The 17,795-nt window shown below is 50.3% G+C and overlaps 8 protein-coding genes across 8 annotated transcripts; 4 read left to right on the top strand and 4 right to left on the bottom strand.

Annotated features, from left to right (window-relative positions):
- Positions 1–1,695: 1,695 nt before the first annotated feature.
- Positions 1,696–3,553, bottom strand: L3040_002653 (uncharacterized protein; the record flags this gene model as incomplete). Its single annotated transcript, XM_007290534.2, has 4 exons — positions 1,696–1,721; positions 1,819–1,834; positions 2,158–3,125; positions 3,172–3,553. The coding sequence occupies 4 exons, from the start codon at positions 3,551–3,553 to the stop codon at positions 1,696–1,698; spliced, it is 1,392 nt and encodes a 463-aa protein (XP_007290596.2).
- Positions 3,554–4,089: 536 nt separating this feature from the next.
- On the top strand, positions 4,090–5,019 carry L3040_002652 (uncharacterized protein; the record flags this gene model as incomplete). Its single annotated transcript, XM_007290535.2, has 3 exons — positions 4,090–4,264; positions 4,393–4,501; positions 4,587–5,019. 3 exons carry the CDS (start codon positions 4,090–4,092, stop codon positions 5,017–5,019), a joined length of 717 nt encoding a protein of 238 aa, XP_007290597.2.
- Positions 5,020–5,128: 109 nt separating this feature from the next.
- L3040_002651 (uncharacterized protein) lies at positions 5,129–6,124 on the bottom strand (the record flags this gene model as incomplete). The annotated part of the gene is made up of 3 exons (XM_007290536.2): positions 5,129–5,437; positions 5,490–5,794; positions 5,863–6,124. The coding sequence occupies 3 exons, from the start codon at positions 6,122–6,124 to the stop codon at positions 5,129–5,131; spliced, it is 876 nt and encodes a 291-aa protein (XP_007290598.2).
- Positions 6,125–6,683: 559 nt separating this feature from the next.
- L3040_002650 (uncharacterized protein) lies at positions 6,684–7,704 on the top strand (the record flags this gene model as incomplete). Its single annotated transcript, XM_007290537.2, has 2 exons — positions 6,684–7,295; positions 7,342–7,704. The coding sequence occupies 2 exons, from the start codon at positions 6,684–6,686 to the stop codon at positions 7,702–7,704; spliced, it is 975 nt and encodes a 324-aa protein (XP_007290599.1).
- A 2,046-nt stretch (positions 7,705–9,750) lies between these two features.
- On the bottom strand, positions 9,751–10,437 carry L3040_002649 (uncharacterized protein; the record flags this gene model as incomplete). Its single annotated transcript, XM_007290538.2, has 1 exon — positions 9,751–10,437. One exon carries the CDS (start codon positions 10,435–10,437, stop codon positions 9,751–9,753), a length of 687 nt encoding a protein of 228 aa, XP_007290600.2.
- Positions 10,438–11,343: 906 nt separating this feature from the next.
- On the bottom strand, positions 11,344–12,759 carry L3040_002648 (uncharacterized protein; the record flags this gene model as incomplete). Its single annotated transcript, XM_066155637.1, has 3 exons — positions 11,344–11,534; positions 11,709–12,464; positions 12,522–12,759. 3 exons carry the CDS (start codon positions 12,757–12,759, stop codon positions 11,344–11,346), a joined length of 1,185 nt encoding a protein of 394 aa, XP_066012617.1.
- Positions 12,760–13,345: 586 nt separating this feature from the next.
- Positions 13,346–15,304, top strand: L3040_002647 (uncharacterized protein; the record flags this gene model as incomplete). Its single annotated transcript, XM_007290540.2, has 1 exon — positions 13,346–15,304. The coding sequence occupies one exon, from the start codon at positions 13,346–13,348 to the stop codon at positions 15,302–15,304; it is 1,959 nt and encodes a 652-aa protein (XP_007290602.2).
- A 744-nt stretch (positions 15,305–16,048) lies between these two features.
- L3040_002646 (uncharacterized protein) lies at positions 16,049–17,242 on the top strand (the record flags this gene model as incomplete). Its single annotated transcript, XM_007290541.2, has 2 exons — positions 16,049–16,302; positions 16,456–17,242. The coding sequence occupies 2 exons, from the start codon at positions 16,049–16,051 to the stop codon at positions 17,240–17,242; spliced, it is 1,041 nt and encodes a 346-aa protein (XP_007290603.2).
- Between the last annotated feature and the right edge of the window lie 553 nt (positions 17,243–17,795).

Raw genomic sequence — 17,795 nt, 5'->3', positions numbered from 1 at the left:
AAGTGAAGGCCGTGAAAGCAAACAAACAAACATCCCGCCAAGTTATAAACCAAATAACATGCAACAATAACAGGATTCGTGTGAAAGCGCTAGCTCAGCACAATAGAACTCTAGACGGCATATAGGAAAGACAATGGGCAGACTCCATGGTTCTCGGTCTCCACCATCAGCGCTATAGTAAAACGCGACGACACCCACGCCCACAACCACAACCACGACCACGACCGACCTTTATAAACTCGACTTTCATATCAGTACCAGACCAGAGATATCCATCGAGACCACCTCCCATCCCGCCATCCCGATCTACTAAAGAACGCTGGGTCGCCGCCTCAGCCATCGCCAACCTCAACCCGTTCGCTCAACCAGCACCACCGCCCTTCTCCAAGCCGCCCTCCACAATCCCCGCCCGCAGAGCCTCCTCCTCACCGCGCAGCTCTATCCACACAACGCATCGCCATGGGCACCCATCGCCCTCAGCCTCCGATCCAACCAAGCGATCGGTAGCCTCGAGCGGGATGTTTCTTCTTCGTCTCCGGCAGGAGGAAGTAAACGAAGGAGACGAGCATCAGCGCGGCGAAGGAGGAAGAAGAAGCTGCACGCCGTAGCCCCCACCCCCGCGAACATCTGGGGCGTGCGGATATTCTGGTCGGACATTCCCGAGTCGAAGACCAGGCCCACGACGTGGGGTTCCAGGTTGGAGAGTAGAACGCCTGGCGTTTTTGGCGTTTTGGCGTTAGCTGAGCTTGGATGCTTCGCTTGGTGGGTGGTTAAAGAAAGGGGGGAGGAGGGAGGAAGGGAGGAAGGAACGTACGGTCCAGAGATAGCAAGAGAAAAAGATGGCCGAGATGTCGGAGGACGGCAGTGATGTTGTCGGATGAATGTAGGGCGGGTTTGGCGACGGCAACGTAGCCGCCAACGTACCCGAGGCAGATAGATGCTGCTGCCGACGTGTAGCACCGATCATCAGCAGCTGCCTTCGCCCGTATTGATCGATGAGGAGGAAAATCAGGTATCTTCACATATTGATTCCCCAGGCTTGTTCCCGCAGCGCCGACTCAAACACTACTTACTACCACTCAAACAGAGACTTCCTGTTCGTATTGGTATTGCATGCAGAGTTGACAATTCTCACCCGCTGCCACATCATCTCAACATATCATCTCAACACTAACAACCAGAAGCCCCCCAACCCTCCATTGCCCAGTACTCAGTACTCAGTAAAGCTGGTACAGAAACACTAACGACACCATCTCCGCACATAAAGCCAAACAGCTCAAGAAAACAGATAAACCTCGCACGCTACTCACGTCAAGTGATAAGAACATAAAACATCACAATAAACACACCCAGCAATCCCCGCTACTCAAAATCCTAAATAGGCTTAAACGCGAGAATACCAGACGTCTTATTATCTCTCTGCATCTCATCATCATCATCATCATCATCATCATCATCATCATCATCATCATCAGCTCAAGCCCAAAACATCATCCAATAAAACAACCAATCAACAGGCAAGCTATACAACAACGCAATACACAAATAAACACAACAAACAACAAAAAAGGCACGAGAAGGCAAACAAGAAGGAGAAAAAAAGAGAGGAAGAGAAGGACAAGAAGAGAAAAAGTAAATTGAAACCGTCGTCGTCTCAGACCGGTTTGCTATGCTACTACCTACCCACTTCCATTACTAGAGTAGAGTGCGGCCACCAGAGTCTAGAATCATAATTCGATTAGCTGATTTCAATTATCCTTAATCGCTTTTGAAAGAGGCAATGTATCGAAGACGTGCGACCAAGCTAAAAGTACCTACGTTTTGAGCTGGATACCTATGTGATGCCGTCAAAGCCAAAACGTGACCCTTGAAGCATGATCTCGAAATTCGAGAAGGCGATGCCAGGCCTCACACACCACTAATCTACTACCCCCTACGAAGGAGGCCTACATAACAGCGCTTTTTGTTACTCGCATCGAGGGATGGTATCATGCCGTGCAGATAAATTCCCATACGTGCGCGCGAACCTTTCTTTAACCCCCGATGCCTGCCCCGATATCCAGATCCCAGACGCCTGATGTATGCCCCTGATGTATGCCCGCTCGTAAATGCAGCCGCCTCTCGCTGTCAAGATGGTTGTTCCCTCGACTTCAGTACCGCTTCGTTCAGCTTGTGGTTTCCCAGCGCAGCGACCCGTCCACCGATTATAGGGCCTAGGTAGTCCTCAATCAGCTGCGCCTCCGCCGCGTTACCGTTTGTGCCATTCGTTTCTGCGGCGGGTGGACTGTCAACTAGGCTCATGACTGCTTTCACGAGGGCTGCAGTCATCATCAAGACTCGCTCATTACTTGGCCCGAGCTCGTTTTGGGCTCTGGATAGGATCTCCTCGTCGTATTTCTTGAGAGTTGGGAGGATAAGCGCTGAGATTGCATTAGGGCCGCCGACGGTAGCGAGACCACACATTGCTCCATAGTGGACATCTAGTGGTTTCGCGGGATCGAGGAAGTTCTTGAGGAAGGTCCTGGTGAGTTTGGCTTTGAGCATCGTGCTCGAGGTAGAGTATTTGCGGACGACCTGACCGAGCAGCGATACGGCGAGGTCTCGGACTTCATATTGATCTTTCAAGTGTGCGGCCTCGCCGCCTAGATTACGTCCGATGATACAGGTGACGATGGGAGCGGTGAGCGAGAGTGCGTACGGGTCGGCGTAGTGAGATTTGTTCTCGATTACGGCTTGGGTAAGCTCGATCATCTGCCGGAGGACGAAGAGGTTGCCGAGGGAATGAGTGACTTTCTCGGCGACGAATTGGAGAAAGTACGGGACGAGCTGGGCCAGCCCGGGATCTGAACGGACGCTTTGGAAGGCGGTATTTCGTAGAAGAACGACTTCTGGATCGAGACTTTCGTCAAGGATAGCCGCCTTGATCTTGTCGAAGAAGAGGATCATTTCCTTAGAGACAATATGCTTGACCAGCGGCTTGCCAGGGACATTGTCGTTGCCTGCAAGGGCTGCCAGGGTTGGGTTTGCACCTGGTCCTTTGGCTACTGATGCGTCCGCGCGAGCTTCTGCTGTGCTTGGGTTCTGCGGTATCAAAGGCTGAACACCTTCGACCGCAAGCCAGTGTGCTACAACATGTTAGACCTTCTCTCCGATCTACCAAAAAAAGCTTACCAGTAAACGAGACATCCCTCGGGACCTTCGGAAGCGGCGCATTGATTAACTTCTCAAAATCAACCTCCTCATCTTCGATGTAATACAGCGGTTGTCCTGGTCCCAGCGAGGCCTCCCCAAATCTCAGCGGCCTGGTAGACTCATAGCCATATAGCGGTTCCACGTCCAGCACTTTCAGCGCCTGGGAGATATCCTGAGTCCCCAGCACCGTCCTCTTTCCCTGGTGCATGAATCGCATGGCCTCCACGATAACCTGGCTGAGCCTGTATTCCACTTCGTTCGCCAAAGTCCGAACGGCATCTTCATTCAAGGCTGATATGCCGACGGATTCGGCGACATCGCGTATGTTGTCAGGATTCCAGACCAGCTTTTGGTCCGCCATTTTATTGGAACGTGATGTGTTACTTCGTAAATGTCGCAACTTGGTGTCCAGGCTGTAGGAACTTGCAGCGTATTGATGGTATGCGTGTCGAAGGTGGCAGCTGCCTGCCGGCTAGATCATAGGATCGGGCGCATACGAGGTGAGTCCGAGGTTGTCTATGCGGTTTGATGAGTTGCGCCGGTGTTGCAGAGACCTTTCGCAAAGGCTTTGGCGTTGAGTATTGTTGGGTATTATGGCCTCGTCCTTCGATCTTATCCTTCTCCTAAAGCTGGTGGGTCCTCGGTGTCGTCGTCGATGGTGTAGCCGCCAGGTTTGTCGTTCGGGTGTAATAAATGTGAAGTTGGACGAGGATGACGATTGAAACCACGCTAGGGAGATCGCGTCTCCCTCGACGCGATTACTAAAATTTCGAGTCTGCATTGCTCTTCGTCCACCTTGGGGTTTGATCGAAACTGCGAACAAAGTCTTTCACCACCATAACTCCAAAATTCAACTTTGCACACTCAACCCGACCCGACCGGCAAGAGATACTAAACATGTCAGCTTCTCCAAACGACCCGTATCCATGGCAAGAGCCAGCAGATCCTATCACACGAGGCGCGTTCATAGTAATCGAAGGCTTGGATCGAGCGGGAAAGACTACACAGGTGAAGAGCATATGCGACAGACTCTATGCTTCGGGGCACAATGTGAAGACTATACGATTTCCCGGTACCTACCCGCTAGCTGCCTACAAACCCAATTTCCACGTTTTCCGTTTTTCTTTTCTTCTTCATTTCTTCTACTTTCCCTTCTATCTTACATAGGCTTGTACTCGTGCTAAAACGGCAAGTATCCAGACCGAACATCGCCCATAGGCAGCATGATAGACCGCTACCTCCAAAGCGCCCTCGAGATGGATGACCACGCAATCCACCTCCTCTTTTCCGCGAATCGATGGGAGAAAGCGTGCGTTCCCTTATCCTCCATTCGCCCTCCCCTTTACTTCCCTTCCCTTCCCCTTCTCTACAAACCATTTGACAAGTCCCAAAAGTAAATGGATCCGGAACACCCTTGCCTCAGGCTCCACCATAGTCTGCGACCGCTACTACTACTCTGGCATGGTCTACAGCGCCGCAAAACAGAACCCCTCCCTCTCCTTATCCTGGGCGCAGAGTCCGGACGCAGGGCTGCCGAAACCCGATGTCGTTGTGTTTCTGGATCTGGAGGCAGAGGAGGCAGAGAAGAGGGGTGGGTATGGAGAGGAAAAGTATGAGAAGAGGGATATGCAGATGAGGGTAAGGGAGCTGTTCCTCGCTTTGTTGGAGGGAGAGGGGGATGAGAAGGGCATGAGGGTTGTGAATGCCGGGGCTGGTGTTGATGTTGTTGGGGAGAGGATTTGGAAAGAGGTAGAGGGGGTTGTGAGGGCTGTCTCGGAGGGCAGCCATGGGAAGGAACTTGATTGTGTGAGAGCCTGGAAGAGCTGATGATGAAGCCACTGAACGCCGTAACCAATGAGCCGGTGTTGAATATCCTGATCGCTCAAACCTTTATTCCCAACGCCCGGAAATGCAGCAAAAATTCTCCCCACCTCGATCACCGTCTGTTAAGACCCACCAAGCTGAAGAACTCGTTTCTGGTCTTCTCACGCTTCTCGATGCAGCCCAACACACAACTCGTAATTGTCGTAGCGCTGGTCTTTTCCACGCCTCGCATCACCATACACAGATGGCTCGACTCCATAACCACCGCTACACCCTGAGGTTTCAGAATCTCCATGACGGCATGTGCGACATCCTTTGTAAGGCGTTCTTGGATCTGCAATCGGCGGGAGAACATGTCTGCTATCCGCGGCAACTTCGAGATACCAATCACGTCTCTGTCGGGGATATACCCAATGTGCATCTGAATTTTTCAGCATCACCATTCTCTTCGCCCTGAAGTTCGCAGAGCCTACCTTTCCAGTGAACGGCACCATATGATGCTCGCACAGACTAAAGACCTCGATATCCTTTACGATAACCAACTCATTGTGGCCCTCGTGGAAAATCGCATCATTGACTATGTCCCGCACATTCTCCTGATACCCCTTGGTGAAGAAGAGCATTGCTTTCGCGTACCGCTCCGGGGTGCCTAGTAAGCCTTCGCGATCGGGGTCCTCGCCTACGCACTCAAGGATTGTTCGGACGGCGCCCGCGAGTTTCTGGAGGCGTGCTTCCGCTTGCGCTGGTGTCTCCTCTTTGCGTTCTCGTGTTCCCAGACCTGTTTGTATCCTCTCTCAGCATTGGTTCTCCGAGGAGGAGAAAGACAAAGGTAGAGGGTGAGCATACTCGGCCGACTCAATCCATCGAAATCAATAACCGGACTCGGCGACCTCGTCCCAGCACGCTCCTTTTGTGCTCTTACCGGACTCGCTTCGTCTCTCGGATCTCGCGCCGGCTTGCTGACGCTGTGTCTGCGCTTCGAGTGCGACACGTTGACTCTGGGTCCATTGTCGCTCTTCTGCTTCCTCTTGCGCTTCTTGCTCTGCCCCTCTTCCTGCCTGGGGGAGCCATTGAGGATTTCTTTGTTGGGGGAATTCGAAAATGCCATTTTTATATTGTCTGAGGTCGATTGTTCGGGTTTGGGAGGTGAATTGGCGAATTTCACCATGATGCTGAAGATGTCGGGTTGAATTGGAGGAGAGAAATGGCTTGTCCAATTTCGACGAAATTTATATTATACAGCCCAGCCTAGCCTCCCAGATATGGTGGCCCGTGCGTCCACGTCCAAATCGACAAAGTGTACCGTAATAGACTAAAGAACTGACATGACAATCGGGCACTTAAGCGAGAGCAAGGGGGCCTTCTCGCTTACCGGCAGGAAAATAATTTATCCACTTTTTATGATCTTCCAACCTAGGTTTAGCTTCATAAGGCTGCACTGGCGTCTTGGCACAGACTGTTCAGCCTCGTCAACTACTAGGTACCTTATAACTTCTTATAATCACACCTATCCATCATCCACACCACTTCACCATTGCACCGATGCACCGACATTACGAAACCTGTACCTCAACGCGACTCTACACGAATACAACTACTACAATCAACAAACACCAACGTCCTCGACGAGAATATAACTCCGTTTGAGCTCCCACACAACCACCATCATGGCGTCTTCTCCGCCCTACAACCACAACCACAACCAGAACTACTCCTCCGCCATTTCCCCTCCATACCCCTCGAATGCGCAACTCCCTGCTCCCGTGAAGCGCAGACAATCCGAAGTGCCCACGTCAGGCCCAGCGTCGAAGCGCCGCCAGCTTTCTACTGCCTCCACAGCCGGCTCTGCTCATCCCCTCCGCCAAACCTCCTTCCCTCCCGAAACCCATGGCCACACGCCTGCTTTCTCGCGCTCACCCAGCATGGACACCATGTCCCTCGTTTCCGGTGCTGGCGGCAAGAAGAAAAAGTCAAGGAAGTCCAGGGGCAAGGACGTCGAGACCTCCTCTGTCGCCGGCAGCCGCGCCAAGTCCGTCATGTCCAATACTGGCAAGAGCAAGCGGCAAGCAAGCAGAGGCGAATCGGTAGATGACGAGGAGGAGGAGGAAGAGGGTTGTGGGGAAGAGATGTCACTGAACGTAGCTCTGGCCTCGAAGGAGGAGAAGGATAGAGAGGCTGCAAAGCGAGCTCACCTGGTCGACAAGATTCTCTCGCCATCGCAGGCTGAGAGATATGCCATTTGGAGGCAGTGTAAGCTTGCCGACGCCACGGTGCGGAGGGTAAGTTTATCGTGGTAATATCAGAGGGCACCAGCTGATCTTACAGATTGTGAATCAAACTCTCTCGCAGTCTGTGCCGCCGAATGTGATTCTCGCGGTCAAGGCGGCGGCGAAGATGTTTTCGGGGGAGCTCATTGAGCGGGCGAGGGCTGTCCAGTCGCAGTGGATTGAGGCGACGGGGGACAATCAGACAGGACTTCCGAGCCCCCCAGCTGAAGGTAGTGTGCCGCCAGAAAAGGAGAAGAGGAGAGGACCACTGCTACCCGATCACCTACGCGAGGCTCACAGAAGGCGCCTGCTGGAAGCTGATGGGGGGTTGGTTGGGCAGTTGGGACTTTGGCAACTGCAGCAACATAGTGGGACCGAGCGGTTCGGGGTCAAGGTTGGGGGCAAGCGGCTCTTGAAGTAATTGACTTGAGGCATATGTACAAAGATTTTCGGGGCTTCGGATGTATCATAGTCGGACGATACGGGCTGACCTGGCAAGTTCAGGATGGGAGCTTTTACCAAATAATACAGATGTTCACCGAGAGTCTCTCTCAATGACAGTAATATGTGTGGCGTCGTTGCTTGCCTGATTCGTACAATTGACTTGGCCCGTATTTTATTTATTTGTCTCTCCCTCTTACTACTTCCTTGTGGATACACGAGTAATTTTTCGATTCCCACGAAGGATCCCGTCCTTCTTCCTATTCCTATTCGCATATATTCAAATGGGAGAGATATGTTATGCAGTAGCTAAAGACAGGAAATGTGAATTATTACGAAGTAGATGAGTCTCTAACCTTTCCTCTTATTTTTCTTATTTTTCTTCTTCTTTTTTCTTCTTCTTTTTTCTTCTTCTTTTTTCTTCTTCTTTTTTCTTTTTTTTTTTCTTTCTTTTCTCCTTCTTCTTTTCTGCTTTTTCTTTTCTTCTTATTTTTTTTCTATGGGCAAGAAACTAGATGGAAGTAGGGATTACTAATTCAATGGGTCACTACTCTCATAGGTACTTATTTGGTAAGGTAAAGAGGTGTGAGTTTACGTCGATATCTTGGTATGGATGCGGAAGGGGATTGGAGGGGAGCCCCTGTGGTGAAAAACGTAGATGCAGTGGATTTGCTATGACTAAGTGTTATGATTCTAATACACTCACCTAGTCTTTGGCAATTCTATACTAGGCTATTAATGGTGTCGACTAGATACGTACGGAGCTTGAGTAGGGTAGGTACCTAGGTTTTCAACAGGTTCAGGAATGGGCAGAAGAGCGAGCGAGCGGGAAAGAAAGTTCTTGGAGATAGATCTGGATTGTAAAGATTCTATTGAGTTGGTCACTTAATACATAGGAAGAGTATTCCCATATGAGATATTTGCAGGAGCTGTGCTAATGAGTTACTTCGTATCGGAGATGGAATCGAATTTGAGGGGAGTGCTGTCATGTCTCTTGTAGCTGTCAACTCTCTTTTCGCTATCAGGTCAAGTCTCTCCACCTTCTTTTTTTAAAGCGATGAGAGGATTAATAATTATTATTTCTTTCTTTCATCCTGTAACATTGTTACGAATTCATCTCCCACAAAAATACGAGCCAAAACACACACATCCAGTTCTGCCTGCCTGTAAAGAAAGTCTAGCTTCGAAGCGTCTCACAAAAACTTCATCGTCGGCAGTCATATGCCGACGATAGTTCGGATCGAGGAACGAATGATAACATCCGTGAACAGGTAGGTAAATGATCTCCTCTTAAATACTGCGCTGCTCCGTTAGATAGTTGCTAAATTCCCGTATTCGCTTGCATAGGTAACCGATTCGGAAATCCAAGCCTTGGGATTGACTGCTCTTTGAATACGTATTCACCGTGGCTGGCTTCAACGCTGGTCGGAGGTCGCACTATTCTATTCTCCTTGCACTGACATTCATCTCGATGGACTCTGTGAAACAGGAGAATTCACTACACTCCTGCCCGTGAATAGTGAAGCGGCACTTCTGCTCATCACTGGTAGTCGTATGTATATACATTCCCTCCAGAACCATTCAGTCTTCAATAGACAACAGATCGCCTCTGGAAGGAGGCATATGCACGAGAAGCCAGACTTGCAGTGTTGATAAAAGAGTAGAGTATTGATGTCGAGGAGATGTATCCGTAAGGAAGGGGGCCTGCATAGGAGGTTTGCAAGTATTTTAAAATCATGATTCGATGGAGTACGTAGATGATGTTTCAGTTGCAACTTACGTGAGGGTAAATGACAGAGGAGGGATGAACTCGAGAGAAGAGGAGAAGTTGACGATAAGATGGTATGTTGCCGCCTGAGTCTGAATGATGATAATACAAACTTTGCAGATTAATGTTACATTTATTAACAGTTTCGATATCGAGACCGAGTCCAAGACACTCAACAACCAAATATCGTAAGATCAAGAATTATAATGCAAATCGCTCACCCCCACTACAGACACCACCACACCATCGGGCCTTGTCTCAATTCTTGACCCAACACCCCGCAAATCCAACCTCCACCATCGTCGGCTCGTCGCCGTGATTCTCCATCAAAAAAGTCGCGCAATGATCAGTATGGAACGGGTTCGCAACCACACTGTCCAGTACCCCAGTATCATAAAACATGGCCGTAAACTGCTTCTTCCACATCGTCGCGCAGTGGTTCACGTGATCCCTTGCGCTCGTCCAGTAGAACTCCCTCTCGCTCATCTCTTCGCTCGTATTGACAGGAATGGTGAGTGCCTTGTCGGCGAACGCTCTCCAAGATCCGTCGTCGATGTAATCGTCCAGATAGTCTTGGTCCCAGCATGACGCGGGAATCCAGTTGTTGAGCAGCAGGTCGTATTTGCAGCCGGCTGCACGCGCGGCTGTCGTGGTGTTGGGGCACATGATGAGAGTCGAGGACGAGGTTAAGTTGTATAGGTCGTTTGGGAGTATAGGGGCATGGTTTGAAGGGTTGCTGACGGGGGAGGGCGCGAGGAGGAGGAGGAGGCCGAGCCATAGGGCGGAAGTGAGGAGGAAGGTTAGGGCGTAGCCCATCAGAGGTGAATGGTTACTTGAGTGGGCATGGAGACGGTGGCTGGACTCGGACTGGATGTCGTCGACTGAGGCATCATCGTCTGAGTATTTGAGGAAAGTCTTGTGTTCGGAGTCCCTGGGGTCCGACATTTTAAATGCGGTCGGGAGGGTTTGCAAAGGGAAAGAAGTGAAAATGCGAGGTACTAGATGTCAAAAGGGTTCTGAGGGTGCCTTATTCAAGCTCTGTGAATGACTTGGGAAAGAGTGATTATACTGTGATGGAAACAGGCGTTGACTGGTCAAAACTAGAGACGCACGGCTGAGATGTTGAGAACTTGAGATGTGCAGTTATTCTGTGACAACACACGGGTATAGCGCAGCCAAGTTTTGCGCATGCGAGCGTCGCAGAACACGCCCGGCCAAGGGCAAAACTCAGGCTTCGATGGCTGAATTGTGGTTGAATGCGTGAGCTTTCACGAATCACGAATTACGAATCCAGCAGAAAACGGGGGTTTCACGCTTTGTTTTATCAATCAGGTCCGGATGGGTCTGTGCCACTACCCGCTCGAAACACCTTCTGCTCCAGCACGCCGCCAGTTGCTCATTCAAGAGAATATACAGGCCCAGGGACCTTTGCATGGCAATGTTGCAATCGTTCCTGAGTAGTTGGTACAGAGTTACTCCGCACTACGGGTGATCAAGGATTGGATGTAGAAATAGCAAATCAATAGTGAAAATGAAGCCATGAATTGCGAAAATCCCGCAACACGAAAACCCAGAAAGAAAGAGGATGCGAATTCTAGCGCCTGTTTGCGTTTTTGGAACTCACAGCCAAAATCAGGCGCACCGTCTCAGGTCAAATGACCGTTGAGGCATGTTATACCACTGCAATACAGCTTGATATAAGTGACAGAAGACGCTGACTGCGAACTGGAAGCAACATTTTCGGATCGTGACCCGCAGATGCAGGTTCATGGTTGAGAGGAGCTGGGAAAATTTTTCATGGCCCGATCAGCTTCAAACGTCGACCTTCTCGGCAAATCCCTTCCCTTCCAATTAGGATGCTGGCTCATCGGGTACCAGAGCAGTGCCCTCTTGGCCACTGCTTCCCAAGTTCCCCCAAGAAGACTTGTTCTTCTTCGCTTGCCCCGGACCCTCACTCTTGAAGTGATATCCTCGGACTCTTGGCCCTTGCCCACTCTTCCCCGGCATTTCTGGCTCATACATCCTTGAAAATTCATCGCAGTCTGCGTTAAAAGTTCCATTTTTGATACTTTCGCGAATAGCTGCGAAGAACTCCGATAGTACGTGGTGATTATGAATTTGCAATAGTACCCAACCAAGCATTTCTTTCGCTGATAGCAAGTGTCGGAGGAAGGCTCGGTGATAGTCTGTACATGTGTAGCAGGTACAAGAAGTACTGAGAGGCTCCAAAGATGTTGCGTGAGATTCAGGCCACATATCGATTCCGAGAGGGAGAATCTCAGTCCCGTGGGTTGGGGAAGTACCGGCGGGCAACGAGCGAGGGAATCGAAAGCTCAACGCAATCCCCGCATCCGTTGCGAACCCGATGAACGGCACCGTGAACATATCCATACCGAGGGATACTTGCCTGATAATCTGCCGTGGAGACGATGGCTCGTCAAGTGAGAGTCTTGGGAGACGAGTGGCCATTGACGTGGCCGGAACATCGGGTAGTACATTCGAGTCGTAAAAAGCAAGACCAGCTATTTGGTTTGCTAAATCCTCTGCAACGTGGTAGATATATTCCGACTGGTCCACAAAATCGATTGGAAGAACAGGTGCAAAAACCGCCTGGCCCTCAATCTTCTCTTTTAGAAGCTGTGATAACCATTCCTGGGTTCTGTCGCCCATCTTGGCAATCCTTTTCGTCCCCGGTTGGGTACCATAAGGAACATCAGCCAGACCGATGGCAATATCTGGTCGAAGGCCCTCGATATATGAGATATACGTCTTATTCGAGACAGTCTGGAAACCAGTAGAGGTAAATACAGAGATGGCAGTATTACTATTACCATTTGGAGCAGAAACTGCCGGTGTCCGCCGAGGAGCCAGAAGAGTGAACAGGTTTTGGGGGAGAGATGTAAAATTATGGATAGGAGAGGTACCTGGCGTATTCAAAATCGGGGGTGTATCCTTGTTCGCTCTCTCTATAACTGTGAGAGAACATGAGAATGGAAATCGGATACGCGATCATGGCTAGGTAGGCTTACAGTCTTCTAAGGCCATATGTACACCTCCAAAATTTGTATGAGATGTGATTACATCGGGCGTGATATGCGGGACAACTCCACGGGAACCAACGGCAAAAAAGCCTGGCATCAGAAGATCCTCTCTACCTGGCAGGGAGAGTCGTCCAAGCCTTGGGCCAGCCACACTCGAGTCGACATGACTGAGAACTTCAAAGATAAGTCTCTTTCCTTGTTCTGAGACTCCATTCAAAGAGGTCATTGTGGATCTTTGAAGTCCGCACAAATGCGAACCGAGAGGGTGGGAATTGATTCGATGTTGCTGGATAGTCTGCAGGCCAGCTCCCTCAGAGTCAATCGTGGTTTTCTGAAAGAATCAGAGTATTTGCCTGGGCTTTCAGAAACATTTCTGTCGAGTCTTGCTTGATGTCTTTGCCCATCCATCCTTCTCTTGAACTTGAACCCCGATGTTAGGTTGAAGCGCAGCTGCGGCTGCGGCTGCGGCAAAATAGACGCTTGGCCGCTAGCGATCGGAGCGAGTGATTCCCGATAAGTAAGCGCTACTATTTACGCCACGGCCTTTTGATTGCCCAAGCCAGCTTGGCTTGCACTTAGCATGAAATCCAATGTCCGAGTATCCTTCATGACGTCTGTATCAACACCTTCTTTAATGCTGCTTGCTGTCTGCTTCGGCCATCCCACAACAGGTTCGTTGGACAGCTGCACCCCTTGTGAGCGATCTCTGGACAGCTGCCTCACAATACCACAGGATATCCATCCACAAAGAAAGCCGTTTGTCGTTCTCCGGATTCCTCGGCAGTAACAACAACACCAGGCCAGCGCTCGGAATGATGCCCTTCAATGGCGACGAAGAGAGGGAAAGGGGGGAATACAGGCTTCTAGCAAATGAGCATCCTGACGATCCCATCGACGAGTCCTCACAAAACCATATTCTCCACATGGGCGAGCTCGACGACGACAGTCCTCCTCCAACCCCGCGATTTTTGCAGGACCAGAGCTCATATCGATACCCGAAATGGATTCCGGGTCCCGTTCGACGTGTGAGCAAGGCGGTTGTGAAGTGGGCTGCAGGACCAGAGCCCCCACATATACATACGATTGATACGATACTCCCGCTCGTACAAGAGTTTCCTCTCCGGTTGCTTGATCGTTACGTACCAAAGAAAAGACAGAAAATATGTATCTTGATTGCCTTCTACTTTACATGGATCCTCACATTTGCCATGGTCATGCAACAAAGTACCATTGCTACGGAACTCGAGGGATGGGGGACCCCAGGAAACATTGGCTGTGGAGATACTTATTGGGTGCCCGGGAATAGATGTGGGATGAATGGAAACGACTGCCGGCCTTTCAATGACAGTGGGTTTGCTTTCAGATGTCCAGCGAATTGCGCCAGTACGATGGTCCTGAATCCTCGTGCTGTAGGAGCACAAGAGATCAACTACAGGCCGTTGGTTATTGGAGGTCCCGCGAAGGAAGAAGAATCTCCAGTCTACCGAAGTGACTCATTTATATGTGGATCAGCTATCCACGCTGGAATCATTGATAACGCCAAGGGAGGCTGTGGAGTGGTTTCTCTCATAGGAAAGCACAGCAACTACCCTAGTTCAAAAAAGCATGGTATTGAAAGTATTGGATTCGACTCAGAATTTCCATCGTCCTTCACTTTCCAACCAGGGATTACTTGTGAGGCCAAGGATCCTCGATGGCCACTCCTCTTCGTCTCGCTAACTTTCACCATTCTACTTTCGCTATTTACAACATCACCTGCCTTATTCTTCTTCAGCATCTTCACTGGCGTGTTCTTCCATGTTGGCCTAGCATCAGACCCCCCAACATACTTCACAATCACAGGCCTGGTCTCGAACTTGCTAGGGAAATACCTTCCAGCCACCTTCTGTGCATTTGTAATATATCGTTACATGGGCGTCCGGAGAGCCCTTTCTGGTCTTACAGCCCAAATCGAGAAGACTGTCCTCTGGCTTGGAGGGCTATGGTTCGCCGCTCTTTCCAACTACACTTTAGACTGGATCCCCATCCAGCGTCTCAACGCTCATGACCTGAAACAGCAGCCTGGCGCCAAACTTGCATTGGCTCTCATCGTCACATTGATCGCCTTGATAGTAATCAAACAGGCGTTCTTCTTCCGCCGCGAAGGACGCCTCATCCGTTACCTCGGCCTCTATGGCACATTCATCGGAGCGATTCTGCTCTGCCTCCTCATCCCAGGCCTGAGCCTGCGAATCCACCACTACATCCTCGCTCTCCTGCTGTTGCCAGGAACGAGCATGCAAACACGGCCGGCACTCCTCTATCAGGGACTCCTTGTCGGCCTCTTTATCAACGGCATAGCGCGCTGGGGTTTCGACCCTGTTCTGCAAACCCTCAACGCCTTGCGAGGCGATGCACAGCATAATTCTAAGCTTCCTATTATACCTCCGCCCAACATCACCATGGGTGAAGAAACCTCTAAAATATCGTTCTCCTGGCTGACACCCCCAGAGCCCTTTGATGGAATCTCGGTGCTGGTGAACGACGTTGAGAGGTTTAGAGGTTACACAGACGAGGGCTTCTCAAGTGACCGGAACTTTGTGTGGGAAAAGCAGGGGGATGGAATGCATAGGAATGATTACTTCCGCTTTGCATATATGCAGGGGAGCAGGAGCTGGGATTACACGAAGGCAGGGACGTGGACAAAGGATGGAGAGTGGGTGCCAATGAAGAAGGGACCCAGCAGGGTCAAAAGCCGGTCTTTGAATGGAGAAATATTTGGTGTCTATTAGAGAGCTGGGTGCCACCTCGTTGCACTGGAGATGGGGAGGAATGAGGCCCTTGAGGGGCATTTCTTTCTAGATTAAGCGGCGAGGCAGGATACCACAAGTCGCAATGGATAATAAGCAACGGATCAGTGGCTGTGCTTGCAAGTCTACATCTGGAAGCAACTGGATCTCCCGAGGAGCTTTTTCTCGTTTCTGGGTGATGTCTTCTTAACCAGAATTGCTGAGAGCCCTCGGGAAATCTGTACGACGAATTGTGAGACAGCAGGTAGAAATGCAAAGCTTCCTATGACCGATTCTTCCGTGGATTGTATAATAGTGGCTTAAAAAAAGTGATGAAGCATTGCAAGAAGGAGAAAAAGTATCTCTACACAACAAAGGAAACATCCTGCTTCCGATAACCATACGTTGCACTGCAGCAGAGACATATGTGATGTACGAAGAAGCCATGCCGTCCAACTCTCCAAATCGTGGTTGACGTTCCCGTTCTCGCTTGGGTGCTAGACCGAGGATGAGCCGGTCCACCGCTTCAAACCGTCCGCGTCGGATCTGCCATTGGACTAAACCACATCAAGCGATACAAACGGCTTGGATCCCAGTCCCAGCGAGCGGCCTTCAGAGTCTCCTCCAACTCCCTTCTACTACTATCATGGAGATATAGAACTACAATCTTACCGACGCGATCCCGTATCATCTTTGGCACCGCCGCAGACTCCAGGGCCCGCCCCGAAGACCGCTTCCGACGGCGATATGGAAAAACAATTCGATAATCTCACCGTTCAGGACGATGCTGGGGGATCACCCTCTTCGGAGCCTCGCAAGTTGAAGAAGAAGAAGGTTCTGCTGATGGGAAAATCCGGGTCGGGGAAGAGCTCTATGAGGAGTATCATATTCAGCAATTATGTTGCGAAGGATACCAGGCGGTTGGGAGCTACAATTGATGTCGATCTGAGCCAGGTCAAGTTCCTGGGCAATTTGACGTTGAACTTGTGGGATTGTGGAGGGTAGGTCATTATTCCATCCGTATGCGGCGTGAGGGATCTTTGCGCGGAGGAGTAAGGTGGCAATGTAACTCTGCTTCCTCCGTCTGCATCCAGAGGAAGTGCTGCCATGGGCTCTACCAACCTCTGTCCGTTTGCACAGCTAACTCCTCCCAGACAGGACGCCTTCATGGAAAATTACCTCTCCCAGCAACGCCAGCACGTCTTCTCTAATGTTGGTGTCCTGATATACGTCTTCGACATTGAGTCTCGCGACCTCGAGCGAGACCTCTTGACCTATCGCTCCATCATCATAGCTCTCAGCCAGTTCTCCCCCACTTCTAGCGTCTACGTCCTAGTCCACAAGATGGATCTCGTGGTCCCTCACCAGCGTGAAGACATCTACAGTGGCCGCGTCCAGCTTATCCAATCCAAGTCCGATAATTTCAACCCCATTCCATTTGCAACCTCCATATGGGACCAATCTCTCTACAAAGCCTGGGCGGAGATCATACACGACCTGGTTCCGAACCTGGGTCAGATCGAGCATCACCTCGGGAGTCTGGGAAAGCTCATCCAAGCCGAGGAAGTCCTGCTGTTCGAGCGCTCGTCATTCTTGGTGGTCAGCAGTTGGTGCTCTGATATCGGTAATGAGAATCCGACGACGGATCGATACGAGCGGCTGAGCAATATCATCAAGAACTTCAAGCAAACGACGAGTCGGTTTACGGGAACGCCGAAGAGTGCGGAGCAGTTCTCACTGATGGAGTTGAAGCTCTCGAACTTCTCTCTCTTCCTCGTTAAATTCACTACAAACACGTACCTAGCAGTCGTCCTCCCACCCGGCGAAGAGCGCTTCAACGCTGCGATGGAGAATTGTTTAATCGCGAGAGCCGAGTTCGAGGATCTGGACTCGCCAGCGAAGAAGGGTCTGGACCGAGGCGCTACTTCGACTGAGGCTTGAAGATCAGGTGTGATGAGATGGATGTCTGAGTAGGGGCTAGCATCGAGCTTTGTTGGCACTGAAAGAATATGGTTGATTTGATTAAGCGACTAAAGGCATAAAGGCGGCAAAATACCCAGGCGTTTAATTGGAGGAATTAAAAAGCAGATGGGCATGGTCTGAGATGTAATACAGTCGAGCGAAGGCGTACGGAGGCTGTCATGGATGAATGCTAGGTAGATAGCTCTCATCACCTTTATAAACGGCGTTGATAAAAAATTCTTCTTTTTCCCTTGATGCGGAATAGGCTTTGGTCACTGCCACGAGTACTTTCGTTAGTTAATAACAACTTTGCGATAAGGAAGGAATTTATTGTGCAAAAGCAGACCTGCAATGCACATTGCAGTTTCCAGCATTACAACCCTATACTGCACGACAGTAAATTTTTCAAGCCATGGTATTTCATAAACGGGCATGCAAAGATAAGTGTCACGAGTAAAAAAAATTGGAGTATAAGCAAGTGGATTCGAGATGCAAGATAAGTAAGGAAATACGATCTAATCTGATATAATGC

This window comes from Drepanopeziza brunnea (genome assembly GCF_022702325.1).
Source record: "Drepanopeziza brunnea f. sp. 'multigermtubi' strain 214-2 chromosome Unknown ctg3, whole genome shotgun sequence".
Taxonomy (NCBI): domain Eukaryota; kingdom Fungi; phylum Ascomycota; class Leotiomycetes; order Helotiales; family Drepanopezizaceae; genus Drepanopeziza; species Drepanopeziza brunnea.
The sequence above is the reverse complement of the archived record's forward strand: the minus strand, read 5'-3'. Positions and strand labels throughout refer to the sequence as shown.